This window comes from Acipenser ruthenus, chromosome 3, assembly GCF_902713425.1.
Source record: "Acipenser ruthenus chromosome 3, fAciRut3.2 maternal haplotype, whole genome shotgun sequence".
NCBI classification, from domain to species: domain Eukaryota; kingdom Metazoa; phylum Chordata; class Actinopteri; order Acipenseriformes; family Acipenseridae; genus Acipenser; species Acipenser ruthenus.
In genome coordinates, this window is record NC_081191.1 from 24,577,719 (window position 1) to 24,594,728 (window position 17,010).

The window sequence follows — 17,010 nt, forward strand, 5'->3', positions numbered from 1 at the left end:
CTAAAAAAAAAAACAAAGCCAGCAGGCTTCTCACCATCAACCATTGTAGGAACTGCTGTTATAGAATCAGACATCGACTGGGAGAATCTGTGGGGAACCTTGCAGCTGCTACTACCCCAGCAAAGGGACCACATATGTGCTGGTGTATGCAGCACTTGATAATCAAGGGTACTGGCAGACTATAGCATGTGCAGAGAAGTAATGAGAGAATCAGCTTGGTGGATAACGGTGGCTATAACACCACACAATTTTCATAATAAAATGTGAATAGTTTTGATTCCTCCAACATTCCTTGCTATTTTTATTTTATTATTTGCTATTTATTTATACCAAAGAAGAGTATTCTCATAACACAACCATTTGGCTTAAATACAGCTGAGTAAAATTATTCAGTACAATGACATGATGGCCTTCTGACAGTTGACAGTTTTTTTTAAAGTTATTATATCTTCAAACATAGGTAACATTATACCTTTAGCTTATTCTATAAGTGTATTCTACCAAGAATACCCAGTCTTTACCTTTATGTATCAGAATATTAAATATACTTGAATTCTTTACATTGTATATTTAATTTAAAAAGCAACAGAAAGCCTACCTGATTCTTCTGCGTCTTGATCTTCTATCAGGCCCACTGAGACACCCATATCCATACATTTCTTGCTATGTGCCTTGGATTTCATATGCTTCGTTAAGTTACCTTTGATTGTAAAAGAATAAAATGCTAAATTATAACAATTGTCATGCTGGGTCAAGAATTACTTTTGACAATGGAACACTTCTCTGGAAATACAACTGCTTAAATTGAGCCTATATTTATCATTCGTGCGTGAATTAACTACTTGAAAAGTTAGGCTAGGCTTAATATTTCTATTTCCCTTTGAGATTCGATTAGCTGTGCAAAAAATAGCTAAGGGGTTTTCAGGTGGCAACTGTTGCTGACATGAGAATGTTCCTGCTGCAGTCACCTTCGCAAAACAAATATGCACACACTTTTAAGAGTTTAGTTTAGTAGAAAGGTTAGAGTGAACAGGATTAAGACAGCTGGTCAAATGCTGATAAACAGCTTAAAATTGCTGTCCTTTGAAGAGATAAGTGTGATTTTCTGGAGTGTCATGACTATATAACTGCAAGCCCCAACGCTTTATCCTGTGTAATGTGGAGCGGAGACGAGAGGATACTAACTAGGCAATGGTAAGTAACTGACTGACTTTCATTGTATTTAATAATTGCTTAAAATGTAATACTGTGTTCTCGCTGGTTTGGTGACGCTGCCTGTTTGACTTTTTAAAGTGCATTCACTGCGAATATGTGTAAGTACATTTATATTTTGTCTGCTTCAAACATTTTAAATGGTTTACCTGGGAGATATAGTGGTTCGGAGTGTTACGTCTATAGACATTTTTCCGACATTGGCAAATCGAGAGCTGATTTCATAAGCAAAAAATAAAAGTTGCTTTCAACTTCTTGCAATTTACCATGAAAAAATAAGCATTTATTTTCCTTACAGTATTTCACGCTGTGAATTCATGCTTTGATCAGCGCCGTGCATTTGGTTACTATGGCAACGGGGTCAAACAAATGACTTCATGATTGGTGTTCAAGTAATACTACAATGACCTAGTGAGTCAGTGGCATGTATGATGTTACAATTTATGCATATCTATGATGGCTTTATGAAAATAATTCTAACAAGGGTCTTGAATTCATTGTAAATCTCTTTTTAATGCTTGCCAAGTTTCATATACACACATTTTCAAATTATATTCCCAAATGAGTTTTCTTAGAAGAATTTAAATATTATTTAGATTCTTTAAAACAAACAAAAAACTGATTACAATAAATATATATTATAATAAGATTTTTAATTTACACCTCTAGGTTTTTTTTGTTGATTTTTCTTTTTTCTTCTTTTGTAGTATTACTATTTCTTATTATATATATATATAATGTTGTTATAATTTAGCTTGTAACTTTGACTCTATCTGCCTGTAATTGTATATATGTTTATTATGTTTTCTTAAATAAAAAATAAATAAAATAAAATGATGTTACAATGTATTAATAATTTGAAGGTATCTGTGAATTTAAAAGTTCATAATTATTTCTACTTAGTATTAGAAATGTAAAGATATACAAAAACTTGGGTTTTGTCATTTAAGGTTTGCCGTTAACTTTTCTCCCATGTATAAGATTTATTTTAAAGGCAGCAAAATATGGAAATTGCATGTTCCTTTTCATTGGCGTGTTAACATAATTTTAAAAGGTTTACAAAACTTGAACATGTTGCTCAATGTGTCACTCAAGGTTGTTTTAAAAAATCTGTTTTTGTCTGCTTGTTACATTTTTTGCAGTCAATGCAATATCTTTGTTTAGCTGTACCTGAGAAAATGCAGTGAAAACGAAAGCAGCCATATTCAGCTGGAAACAAGGTATTCTCAGCACAGCTAAGATTTTAGTTTTGGTCTGAAGGCAGCAGGAGCTTAGCCTGATTTTAAATGTTTGCTTGACAGACACCCTTATGCAGGGCGACTCACAGAGGTAACAAGTTATTACAATATAGCTAAGCGATTACAATCAGCCTTTTTTTGTCAAATGAAATGGTTTTTGCAATTATTGGGCACAGTCTTTGTTGCTGTAGGTTGTATGCATATGTGCTTTGTATTTGTAATGTACACGTGCAACTACTGTTATAAACTGCAAAAAATGTTTGCCTTGCTTCACCATACATTTTCAGTCTTGGCTACGTTGCGCTGCTCAAACCCCCAGGGAGATATTTGATGTATTCAGAGTTTTAATTGATTTAAATCATGTTTGTAATGTAAACTATTTCCTGTGACGTCAGACCTTTGGTACTTGCCCGTCCACCCGAAGTTGGGGCCCAACCAAATTTCCATTCCTAGCTACGCCCATGGTGTGTGCACAACTATTCTGCAGCCCTACTTCAAATTTTGCCACTGTATACATCTAAATCTCTACAGGAATCTGTTTACCCAAGCTACATGGATAAATAACAGCCAATGGCAACAAAAAAAAGGTACAAGGAATCCTTTAGATCAGAGTGCAACTATAAAGTATTAATAGCTCCCTTCTACCAAAATCCGGCTTGCCTGCTACATGGAAAATATTTGTTTATACCCCATCAATACAAATATAAACACCTGTCTAGATCAAATAATATTTATAACACGATTATTATTATTTTTGTATCTGTGAATAAAAATAAAGTATTTATAGATCTTAACTTGTAACAGAGACACTTTATTCTTATTGTATTTAGCGACTGTAACAAGGGGCTCAATAAATCATTCTTGGTGAATGTGACAGGGAGAGCTCTGTCGCTGGTTCCTGAGCAGATGTGTGCAGCTGGGATGCACAACAAGAGACGTGTTGCTAGGCAACCAATTGAGCAGGTAGGCTCGCCCTGCACTGAGCTGATCGGGAGGTCCGGATTGGCTGGGGGTGTGTGCCCGGGGAGGTTGCACGCAGCTCAAAAGGCATCTGTGATACAGCTCGAGGCGACAGCATTGCCATGCTACACAGAGGGGCGCTTTGTTTACATTGAGGAGGAGAGCGCCTGCTCTGCAGGATAACTACTACATAACCCTGCAACTGCAAGACGGTGCCTGTGAAGGCTCTGCTCAGCCAGGACCGTCACAACGACCCGCTCGCTGGGAGGACAGGACTTAGGGAGCAACAGCAGTAGATTAGTTTAGGGGATGTTGATTCCAAACAGTATAGAGAGGGTTTTCGTAGTGTAGTAGGTTCCTGGAGCGGGACATCTCTTAGTGAGACTAGCGTCCGCCGTGTCGCAAACTTTTACTTTTAGCTTTGTTTTCTTTATTAAATCTGACACTAGGATTACCACTGCTGGTATCACAGTGACAGCACCTGTGTGTTATTAAATCTGTGTACCTGTGTGGTGTGTCAACACCCAATGCTCTGTGCCTGACTCATGATTATACAGTGACGACCCACACTCGTAACACTGCTACAGTGAAAAACCAGCATGAAAAACATTACAATTTACTCTATGGTGTGTTATGTTCATCTTTTTCTAAGCAGGATTTAAATAGGTCATTATGGTGAGAAAGCCTAGTCCTTTAAAACCCTTTTCCTTTCTGGTCCGACGTCAAAAAGACGTCAAGCACAGGTCTCTAGTCGTTTTTTCTCTGGAAAGAGCCGAGAAAAGCTTTCAATGGCTGAGAGAGGCCGATAGAAGCCGGAAAAAAAAAAAAAAAACGGATCGGATCTGAGCAATATGCATAGTCCCTTCACCACAGACATAACACAGACATGAACAAACAAGACAGCTGCTTCCGCATACTGCGCTCAAAGAAAATGGCGGACACTTGCCAAGCTTTTTGAGATGTCATAGTAATAAAATAATGACTTGGATAGCATTATTGAGGAGTTTGGTATTAAAACGAGTGATCAGGAGATGATTTATCAGTATGCACTACTATGAAGAGATATGTGAAATAAAGCGAACAAGGAGTGGGGCAGGGCTGGAGAGGCAGTGCTGAGTGTCCTGTTAATATGCAGTGCCTTTTAAACCTGTTTTACTGTGAATAAAATTACTTTTTAACAGCGCGTGTAAAATAAACAGCTCGTGTGAAAATAAATTGGACCCGACGCACCTGACAGGCGCTGAATAAATGGACTGCAAAGGGTTAAAAGGGAGGGTTGTTCCTTCACATTCGGGGTGAGAATCAGCAGATGACTACATTGTAACAACCCACCTGAGTTGTCATTGGTTTGAGGTGGCAATAATAACTTAGCATACATATAAATATCAACACGTCATTAATTCTGGGAACTTCAATAAATTAATTTCACGTGCATACCAATGTGTTTTAAGAACTGTGTGTTTTACACATTCAATTTTATTTTTTTGTATTCTTCTCTGAAAGAGCCATTCATATTTAAATAAAATTAGAAGCTTCTGACTTTGCTAACGGTCCAAAGGATAATGAACCACTGAGTATATTAGTATTTTCAATTAGCACGACTCTTTCTCAGTGGTACATCAGTATATTTTATGAGTAACTGATAGATCAGGCCTGGAGGTATGTAGGCAGACTTAATGCTTTGCTGTTCCATTTCCCAGTGTACGTAGGCAGCGGGTGATACTTTCTTGAGTCATGTTGACCTTTTATCAGATTGAAAAGTACACAAGTTTCTCTTAAATTATGTTTCTATAAAAAAAAAAAAAAGATAACCAAGGTATCAGGGGGTTCTAAATAAATATCCTACTTAATAAAATTATCTTTTTTTTAATATATTTGCTTATTTACATGATAACCAGACTGAAATTCAAAACAATAATTAACCACAAATACTTTTCATCTCAAATTGAGCCAGTGATATAATACAAAACACATTCTACTGATTACCAGTAAATGATTTCTAATCTTCAGTATAGAATTCTTTAAAATGATATGTAACTTAGCCTGGCATTACTTATTTGCATTCATAGATGCTTTATTCCTCAACAACAACTATTTGTATCTATTCTTACATTAAAAATCATAATATAACAAACAAAACGTAGATAGCTATTAAAACCATATGTATGTGTGTGTGCGTGCGTGCGTGCATGTATGTATGTATGTATGTATGTATATATATATATATATATATATATATATATATATATATATATATATATATATATATACCGTATTACTTCAATTTGGTGCCACAGTGTTTATTTTAAATTGATCAAAAAGACTGCGGCCCTTAAACGAGGGCGTTATACGAGGGCGGCATTTTTAAGGCATTTTAGAAACGGCACCAAGAGAAGCTCCGATCTGCAGCACTATACTCGTGTGTTTTAGGGGCTTGAATACAGTACATTTACAGACACTTAACGAGAGCCTATTAGGTGGGAGCTGGGAGGTCAGGGGAGTACTGTACCAGCAAATCAGGAGTGTGTATTGGTTGCTATGGGGCGGGACAAGAACAGGAGAGAGAACGGTATTTGAGTGTGATGCAGTTGTTTTTCTTAAAGAAAAATATTACCTCTGAATATCGGTTTGATTTCTGTTAAAACTAAAATATATCCTACTCGGTTATTTTTTTTTTCTCACTGTACTTTACCTGCTTGTTTGTATTACATGCTGGATTGAGGTTGCAGTCTCTTCGGGGGTGTCTTGTACATAGGCAGAGTTGCATGTTTACTTCTTTATTTTTTGAGCAGGGGTAGAAAAAATATACCTTTATGTTTCTTTATTGAGAGCGGCGTTTATTCGAGGACGGAGTCTATTAAAAAGCTGATATCTGAGTGAGGCGTTAATTCAAAGGCGCCGTTAATTCGAAGTAATACGGTATATACGCCCACGCACACACACTATTCCTATCTTTAATATATACTGTAGTTACATTAAAAGCTGCTGTTAAAAACATTTTCTCACCTTTAGTTTTGAAGGAAAAGTTACAATAGTTGCAGTGATATGGTCGAACATCAGTGTGCGTTCGAATGTGCTTCCTCAGCATACTGGGTTTCTTACACCGTATCCCACACTCTTCACAAATGTACTTTCCCCTTCCTCTGCCTCGGACATACACATACTCTTCATTGGACTTATACCTGGTGACAATATTTCATGAACTTTGTTAGATTATCATGCAACGTAAAACATTTTCCAATTGAAACATTTATGTATATGTTTGTGGATTACACCGTTCAGTGAGGAATATATCAATCAGCCATATATTACAAAAACGATGTTTAGTTTTGGTTTTCTGTCTTACGGTATGTGATGTCTTTACTAGTCTAGTGCTGCCAAACATAGCTATTAATACATCATATTTTAAACTACAGAAGTGTTCTTAGATTAAAAGACAGATAAACAAAATGTTGCCTGCTTTTTTAAATTAAGTTATTTGTGTTTAACAATGTGGCATATGTAGAACTTCCAGATCAAACAGAGTTGATTTATATCAATGAACACCTGAAGCCTGATAAATTGCAATGTAATTATTTATTTGCTAATGAAAGAGCATTAAGCTACTGTAGGAAGTAAGGATTACTGTCCCTTTGTTCTCTGACTAATCGTACAGTCTTGGCTTTTATATCATACACTAGTACCAGTTTCAGTGCATGTTGGTTTCTGTTCTGAAATCTGTGTCTATAAAATGCTAATAACACTTTCCACATACATATATTTGTACTTCCTTAGACAAGCAGGCAGAGCTTGTCCTGCAACTTGAAAATCAATCAGAGCGAACTTGGGCTTGAAGTTTCAGTGATGTTTCTACAAATACACTAGATGATTTTGAGCATGTTCAAAGTTCTTCAAACAAATGGAATCAAGTTGGAAGGAAAAATATAATCAAATTTCTTTGACAGTGAAAATGCACCTCAACCCTTACAATATACTGGAGAAAATAGTAGCAAGATTAGGCTTTCTAGGATTATTGTTTAACCCCTTTGCAGCTTCCATCGGCAATATTTGATTCCCTTAGTGGTCTTTGGTTAGCCTCCTTCAGATAAGTTTGATTTTGCGTTACGCATCCCTTCTAAGCTATGCAACTAAGGCATTCCGTTACTGAACCTCACCAAACTTTGTACCTGTATATAGACAGTCAAGCCCTTTGCAAACCTGCCAGACTGACTCTGTTTACTTAACAGCTTGATTGATGGCTGTTTGCTTTGAAGATAGAGGCTTTGATTGGTGTTGAGGTGTCACACACCCACATTCCCAGATCACCTGCATGGAGTTTTTTTTCAGCCAAACAAAAATGTCCTATTTGTATTTTCTATTTCAAAGGACAACAAATGCATCTAATAAATGGCAGCAGTGTGGAGTAGTGGTTAGGGTTCTGGACTCTTGACTGGAGGGTCGTGGGTTCAATCCCTGGTAGGGGACACCGCTGCTGTACCCTTGAGCAAGGTACTTTACCTAGATTGCTCCAGTAAAAACCCAACTATAAATGGAAGTAATTCATGTTGTGATATTCTAAACTTGATATTCTTGTTGATTAAACTTGTTGATATTCTAAATATGTTTATTTAGAAATATATGCATGTATAAACTGTGACATTCCATGTGCAGTAATCTCTGTATTTTACCGTATATATTCATTCTTTCTGTTTATTTTATATATTCGGTGGAAATAACAGTAACTGTATTTGTTTTTATTACACAGACATGTCAAACGCAGATGGAATGTAATGCAAGTAGGATGAGACGTTATGGATGATTCATATTTCTTTATACATTCTAAATCTACTGTGGGCGGACAGATAATGTAATAATCAAATGTAGAAAATAGGGAATGACGTAGGTTTTTTATATGTATGCATATTTTTTTATTTTATTCATTTATATATCTAGATCTATATTATAATAACCATGTACATGCATTTGATGAATGATAAGGATGTAGGGGGTGACTATTTTTTATATATAAGTTCATTTATATATATGAAATGTTGGGAAGCTGGCAAAAACATATATATATTAAATATATATATATATATATATATATATATATATATATATATATATATATATATATATATATATATATTTAATCCATTCATTAATGTTTGTATTGTTGTGCAACCTGTTGACATTTTCATTTTATCATGTGGTGAAGTTGGTTATGTTGAGTATAATAACTATAGGTTCAATAAGTAATGTTAAATTGTGAAGAAAAAAAAAAAAATCCCTTTAGTTTAATCCAGGGTACCTAAGGTAACAAAACTGATTTTTAAAAAGTTCTTTTGTTGAATAAATAAAATCACAACAGCCTTTTTCACTCTACTGACTCAAAATACATGTTTTATATAGCACTTTAAAAACAGTGGCAAAAACGGTCATAAAATGCTTGGCTGTGGAGTTTCACCTATGGCATAAATGCTTGGCTGTAAAGGGGTTAACATCTGACACAGAGATTTACCACCATCACAGTAAATGCATATTTTTAATGTTGGTGGCTTTTCTAATTAATAAGAGGAAACAAACAGAATAAGGTATGCTGTTTTGCCCTCTTGTACTATAAGCCCCATCTTTGCCACTGTACGTACCCTCCATCAAAGATTCTGACTCGTGCTGGTTCACTTTTTGTTGATGACTGTTCCTTGTCTGGTTCATTGGTTTGCTGATTTTCAACCTTGTCTTTGTTGCTGTTTTCCTTTGTAAAGGATTTTTGAGGGCTCAAGACCTGTAAAGCACAATGAAAAATACAATATACTGTATATCTATATATATGAATGTAAGGAAATAAGCAGCTACTTTTTATTATACAAGTTAATATCAGTCTGCTAAAAACTGTAGTGTACATTAGATGGCACAGTGCATTAGATGATTAATGCATTTGGCACTTGTCATAGAAATGCAACATTCTCATTACAACACAGCTTATTAAACATCAAAATTGCTAAATAATTGCTGCTGATGCATTTTGTTTATATTTTGCATATAATCTTAACGATCCATTATTCCTTTTATATGTGAGTAAGAACTAGCAGAGAAATAAGATGAATGCCTCCTTCCAATTATACCCAAAGTGTAATACTTTTTCAGGTTATTCTCATTCCATTCAAACATAATAAACATAATAATGTATTATTTACTGTGTATGACTAGTATTTCAAACTAATGCTCATTTTGCATTTTGACGTGTATTATTATTTAATCATTATTTGCATTCCGAACATAATTGTATATATATATATATATATATATATATATATATATATATATATATATATATATATATATATATATATATATATATTATGATCATACCTTGGGCAAGCTATTTTTCAACTTGCTGGAGTAAGACAAGATGTCAAATTTAGAAGTTGTAGTTATTGCTTGAGTGTAGTGTATCTTCTTTGCCTTCTGTTTGGAATCAAAAAGAGACAGAGCAACCTTTGTTGGCAGTCCAAGAGGATTTGGATTGTTTGCACTAATGGCCCATGTGGAATAAGCAGAAACCCTTTGGTCAGCTTGCAGCACATGCAGAGGCTTTCTTTTCATTAGAAAACACCAAGTGAAACTTGTTGCAGTCTTCAGGCTTGGAAATGACAAACGATAGCTATCTCTTGTGTTCACCACTGAAACAGATGAGGCTAGTTTTACCTGGCCTTGAAAGCCAACTGGTTTGAATTGAGTACTCACAGGTGACCTTCTCTCTTGACTTTTGCCTAAAGTTTTCAAATCTGAATTCACTGGCTGTGGAGAAACCGATGGCCCAGGTGAAATCCTTGTAAGAGAGTTTGATAAAGGAGAAACAGCTTCATTCTCTGATGTTTCAGAAGACATTTTGTCTTCATGAGGTTTCCCTTGATACTGTGGGACAAGTTCCAGGTCTGATAATAGGCTTCCAATTGGTTCTGTTGTGCACACCTGTCTAACCAGCATAAGTTTCCTTTGTCTGGTTACCTCTGCAGCTCTTGTATTTAAGAAATTCAAAGATCTACCTTCAGTGGTACAGGCTGCTCCATGTTCATCCTTAGCTCGTTTCTGGTGCTTTTCCATGGCAATATCTAAACTATTGGCAGGGGAAAGCATCCGTTTACTTGAAGCAGTAGGTTCCTGTTGTGGGAAAAGACCCACATATGACATTGTCTGAGCACACTGCAAAGAACCTAATGCAGAAGAGTTTCTAGTGTCATTGATATTGATGTTTTTTTGAATCCCTGGAACAGAGAGGCATTTTTCTTGAGAATGAATTAAAGTCTGTGGTTTGTCTTGGTGAACTTGTGACATTGTACTTATGTCAGTATCAGCGATATGTACAGGGGAAGTTCCAGGAGATTGGTTGACCTGATCATTTGGTTTTGAAATGGCAATTTGGTGAACCTGTGGCATCAAATATACATTTGATATTGCTTCTGGTTGTCTAGACTTACTGTTTACTTCATTTGAAACTTCAATATGTATTATAGGCAAGGTACTGCATGAAACTTGTGTAGTTGGTAGCATGTACATTTTACCAGTTTTTAGAGTAGCTACATGTAACTGATACTTAGGAATAAAGGTTTTATTTTGCTGTGAATCAGAAGTTTGGACCGAAGGCTTCTGTATTTCTCGCTGGCCTACAATTTGTGGGACTGATGAATTCTGTGACCATAGAGTAATATGACCAGTGGAAATGTTTTGCCAGGGATGTGGAAGTCCATGGACTGGGGGCTGCTGCACATGTATTTGACTGCCCACATTAACACTCTGAACAAAGTGCTCACTCCTGTTCTGAACAGGTTCTTGTATTGAATGTTGTGAAATTAGAGTTGCCACTGAAGATCTACAAGGAGCCTGGGACCTGTGATGGGACACTGCAGCCATGCTGATTGTGGGACCCTGCTTAAAGGACATTGGAAGCTTGCCATGGGACTGCTGGCTTTCAGGACCAATACTTAAAGACATCTGCCGCACAAGAGGACCTCTTCTCCTTTCTATAAGAGGCACCTGAACTCCTGCTAGAGAAGCCCTTGGCAAAACTGTCTCCATAGAGGACATCGATCTTGTGGGTGAAATGCTTCCACAATCAAATGACTTACTGCGATATTCTGCGGTAACCTCAACAGAAGGTTGAGTGCAACTGATTTGCTCAGACGCAGCCCTTCTCATTTCTCTTAAGAGTGAACTAGGAACACCCAAGGTATTGGAGGCCACTGGCAGCCTACGAAACTCCGAGGATTTGCCTATACAGTCTGCTTTCAAAGGACTCTCGGCTCTTGGCACCTCATCCCTATCAAAAGAAGCAGATATGCTAGAACAACGTGATAAGCTACTTTCCCGACTAAGGCTTCTGGACAATGAAGATTCAAAGCTTGAGTCTGCAGATGAGTTTTCCATTTCAGTTAACCGAATTCTTTTTTTCTTTGGAGGGAGTTTTTCTGTTGGCAGTTTAGACAGACTTTCACTACGCTGGGGCCAATTAAATGTTTCCAATGGCTTTTCTTGTTCTGGTGCTTGGCTTTCCTGCTCTCTGTCTGGCTCTTCAGTGACCAGAATTTCAGGAACTTGAATGTTGTGTTGACGAACTAGTCTTGATTGATGTACAGGAATGGTGCTTTCCCCAGGAACAGTTTTTTCATCATTCTGCTGGTCAGGCAGGGGCTTTTCTAGTATAGCTGTCTGTTGGCTTTTCTCTTGATTAGCATTCACGGTTGTTATAGACAGTTGTTTGGTGATAATTTGAATTTCCTTGTCTTGTAAATTAGCAGGAGAAATGTTCTCAACAGACTCTGATTTCTCAAATGAACTGGGCCTGCTTAATGAGTTTGTATGCTGAATCACAGATATACCGCTGCCCTGTCTTTTTAAGTCTCCTCTCTCTTTAGAAGTTTCTCTGATGGGAGACAACCTTGAATCTACAGCCTCTGTACTTCTTGCAACTAGTTGCACTTGAGAACCTTGCCCTGGAATGTTGGTGGGCTGTAATTCTCCCATGATAGCAGCATTTTTACCAAAAATCCTCCTACACATTTCTTGGGACAGCTGGGTTGACACAGAATCAAAGCTGGAAGAAAATGGAGCACTACTTTCAGTTGGTGAAGGTTCATCGTCATCTCCAACACTTTTCATTTTTCTTCTCTTTCTTATCAATGGTGTTTGCTCCACAACACCTGTGGCCGGCGTCACTCTGTAATGAAAAATTTGGGGCTGTGTACTGCGTGGCAACATATCCTGCTCCAGCTCTCGCACAGCTAAAGCTTTACTTTTTGGTCCATGCAATTCTGAACAGTAGAACTTTTTGTGATTTTCAAAGTTCTCCAGCTTTCTGTATCGGTTTCGGCAAGTTTCACATTCATACATTGTCCCTCTGCCTTGCTGTGATTTTTTATTCTTCTCTAGAGTTGCTCCTTGTTCACATGATTTACTTCTTCGCATTATTTCTGTAGTCAAGGTGGACCCATGGTAGCTTTCATCCACAGAACGTGTTGAGGCAAGACTGTGAGCTTCAGTGGTTGAAGAATCCTCAATAGCTGTCTGTCTCACAAGTGTACGGGGATGGACTGCCTGAAGGGGGGTGGGAGGACCAGATACAAAGACATCATCATTAAAAGACCCTATTTTGTCATCAAATGACTGACTACCTCGCAGTGGATGAGGTGGAGGTGCTACATTAGGGGGAAGAGTTGAGTACCCAGGTGTTGTAGGCATAGAATTACTTCTAGTTATTGGCAAATTGTCCATAGATGGATACTGGGAAGGGACAGATAAAAGGAATACTGGCTTTGACTTATCCGTGGGCGTGAAAGGGGACTTTGGTATATCAGAGCTTGAGCTTGTCCTTCTACCAATAGGTTTTAAATCAAACTGGAAAGAGTCTTTGAATATATAAGATTTTGGAGAATCTATGCTCCCTCTTCTTGAAAGAGATGTCCTTCTTGGTTTGACACTGTCCAACTGTTTGTCATCAACCACTGCTTCATTATCTGAAATTAACTTTGAGATTCGCTCTTCAAGTGACTTTGTTTCCATTGGTGGACGCATCTGGCCAGATGGAGCAGACATCTTCTCTGTGTAGTTTGACTGCACTACTGATGCCATGACTTGGGTAATGTGAGATGGACAAGGCGAGATGTTTTTATGTACATCTATTTCAGCTGTAGGTATTAACTTAACAAAGGGACTAGGGGGACTCATCGTCTGATCTGCACTTTCCGACCTTGAAAAGTAACCAGAATCTGTGCTACCTAAGCTCCTTGGACTTAAAAGGCACTTGCCTTGCTGCTGCTGTGAAAAGTCTGTTGCCTGCTGCCTTTGTAACTGTGCATGCCCACTTCCAGGAGATTTACTGTGCCTCTCTTCGATATCACTCATGTCATCTTGGGGCAGGTTTGTGTTATCAACCTCTATTAACGAAGACATCACCGATAAGCTTGACTTTATACTTGCCGTTTGGAATTCCCTTTGCCTCTGTGCTGTGGCTAGCTCAGGGGTAGAGTCTGTTACTCTTGGACTGTCGGCCCTCAGTGGGGATACATTTACAGGGTAAACTACCACTTTTGGCAAAGCAGCAGTTACTTTGGGTTCAGATGACTTCTGATCTATTCCAGATTCTGCTGCCTCACAAAAAACCAAGGTTTCATTCACTTGACTGGCTGGGATGGGGGTTGTTTTTTTTAAACTGTTCTCAGAAAATGACATAATAATACTTTGTGTTGATTCCAGTTCTAAGTGTCTTTCGTCTGGCACACTTTCCTCCTCACTTTCACCACTTTCATCCACATCTGAGTGAATACTAAGTGCTTTGTCAGAATCTTGTGATAGAGTCCCACTGTTAGAATCTGGACGCAAGACCAGGCCTAGCTTGATAGCATGGGCATGGGATTTCTTGTGCTTGTACAAATTGCTTTTAGTCTTAAAAGAAAATCCACATGTGACACAAGGATAGGGACGTTCCCCTGTGTGGGACCGGATGTGCTTTAGGAGGACACTGGGTTTAGCACAAGCCCGGTTGCAATATTCACAAATGTATTTTCCTTGTTTTTTAGGTTTCTGGTCCCTAACAGAAATATTGGACATCTGTTCTACCCCATGATTCACAACTGTGGCCAATTGTATCGGATTATGCCCAGGTGTTACAGGAACTTGTATAGAACTGGGCACACTGGCAGACACTGACTGACATGTATGAACCATCGGCTGACTCTGGCGAAGAACCTGAGGGCTTGAAGAATTAGGAACATGAGTAAGTGAAGAGATTTCTGCCACACTGTAAGGTTGCCGCAGGCAATGTTTTTCTTGACCATTTCTTGATCTTACAAAGTCCTGAACAGTTTGCTGTGAATTTTGTTGCCCTGTTGATGCATGCCGATACTGTAAATGAGATGCAATTTGATTATGTGCTTGCTCATTTTTAGCTAATGAAGGCAACTGGAAAATACTGGGATAATAACAGGATCCAGAAACAAATTCAGGCTGTAACACTGAAGACTTATTTTGAACCCTTAAATTGCTATCTGATGTTCCAGCCTTTTGTCCTGTGGACTGTTTGTCATAATTTAGTCCTGCTTTTCCTATATGGGCACCACAAGCAGAGGATTTCTTCTTTGTCAAAGAGCTTAGATCTGGCTCCATTGCTTTCAACAAGACTTCAAGTGAAGCACTAGCATTTGAAGAAGAAGAACTATTTGAAATGCAAGTGCTGCCTGCAGGATTACAGTTCCAGTTTTCATTTGACAATGATGTGGTGGGGGTCGGGCAGCTTGACTGTTCTTGTGACATGGGCATTTTATCAGCCACTACCCATTGTAATTTGTTACCATTTTGACAGTCTTCTACTTTCCCACTACATAGATCAAATGACTGCTTCTGCACCATAGAGGTCTCTGCCTGCATTGGCCTTTCGAAATCTGTTGTTTCCACAATGGACTCTGTGTTCACTCTCTTCTTCTGATGGATATCTTGCACTGCAGATTTTTCATTTTGCAGGTCTCCATTTTGTAACTGATTTGTTGGGTCAGGAAACGAACGGGAGGATGTGTCTGCCTTTACTTTAAGTTTAGATGCTGTTGATGTACAAATCTTTGACTGCGGAGGTTTCTTTACAGGAGACTTGGGGATTTTCTTTATTTGATTTTCAGAAACCACTTTTTTTCGCTTTACACCTTTTATGGTTTCTGTAATTCTTCTGCCACGCTCATTGATACCTGTTGAACAAACAGAATAGTGTGTAAATTCTGAACAGTGAATGTTTCTGTAGATCTTTTGTTTTGGCCCTTGTGCCGTTTATTTTGTTAATGTGTTTCATTTGTGATTTATTATTATTAAACGTGCGTCTGAGCGCTTAAACAGCTTGCCAGTGATGCTGTCCTGTCACATAGCTTCTCAATAGAAAAATCATGTACAAATTTAGGGGCTGTCCCAAATTCTCAGCATTTTCTGAAAGCGTATAAAGCATGCACTGGGATGGGGGGGCGTGGACAGTATACAATATTGATACAAATTATGACAGTTTTACTTAGCTTACAGCATCCATATGCCAGTACAGAAGAAAACATGTCAGTGCTGCGGATGAGAGGAAAATAATCTTCAAATCAGCTTTTAAATTGCCTTTGACTACAGCTTTTCACTTCATATGAAGCTTTTCTTTAAGCTTTTTTTTTTTTTTTCAACAAAGATTTAGGGTATTAGCATTACCTGCCTATGTGTTTGTGCAGAGTATATTTTTTTGTTCACTATTGATATATTTTTCACAATGTGGTCTATTATATGTTTTTGATTTTTTGTGGACATTAATTCACTGTATTTTTATGTAGTAACATATAAGTAACAAGTTAAAATATGGTACTTAATTATTTAAAAATGAGAAAATAATAAGCAAAGAAATGTTTCCTTCAAATCCCAAATGAATCCAAAGCACGCAAAAAGTTACTGAAATGAATCCAAAATGTTTACCTGCAAATACCTGAATATGAAAAGGGGTATAGCACCGACTGTAGGTGGTAGCATGTTTCATAAAATTACATCAGACAATGATAGTAAGACCTGCAACAAAACTGCAATAGAGATTGCGTTTTTTATGCCCAAGCTGTCACTTTCCAGGAATTTTCCTTAAAATAGCCTTACAACACTCCCATCATTGATATGTTTATCTTTAAACTATGTACAGCTATGGCCAAAAGTTTTGCATCACCCTATAGATTTAACTAATGTTGCTTCATAAAGTCAAATTAAACCTGCTGAATGTTACGTTAACATATAGAAATACATATAATACCGCTTTGTAGTTTTCCAAAAATTAAAAAATGTGACCTTTCAAAATCTAACTTGAAATATTGTACTACTACAACTACTATGGCTTCTGGTAGGCTTTTGCAATATCATTTTGTAGTTTCTTTGATTACATGATGTTAAATAAAATATCTAAATTATGTCCTGTGACGGAAATATAATGAGTTCTGGTTGTAAATCTCCCTCTCGACCTGTGAGGATACAAAGTAGTGAAAGGACAGGTTGTCCTGACAGTTCATTCCCTGGGTCGGGAAGTCAATCAGCCTGGAAAAAGACGAGACTCCAGTGCGAGAATGTATTGACC

The 17,010-nt window shown here is 37.5% G+C and overlaps 1 protein-coding gene across 4 annotated transcripts in view; it reads right to left on the bottom strand.

Moving 5' to 3' along the window:
• The window catches only part of LOC117394471 (zinc finger protein 40), a 114,331-nt gene that overhangs the window by 23,550 nt on the left and 73,771 nt on the right, over positions 1–17,010 (bottom strand). For all 4 annotated transcript variants that reach the window (XM_033992808.3, XM_059012738.1, XM_033992807.3 and 1 more), the window contains 4 exons: positions 9,762–15,622; positions 9,038–9,174; positions 6,417–6,592; positions 599–700 (listed from right to left, as the gene is read on the bottom strand). In XM_033992808.3, coding sequence (XP_033848699.2) covers positions 599–700; positions 6,417–6,592; positions 9,038–9,174; positions 9,762–15,622 — 6,276 coding nt within the window. The remainder of the gene's footprint in view (positions 1–598; positions 701–6,416; positions 6,593–9,037; positions 9,175–9,761; positions 15,623–17,010) is intronic.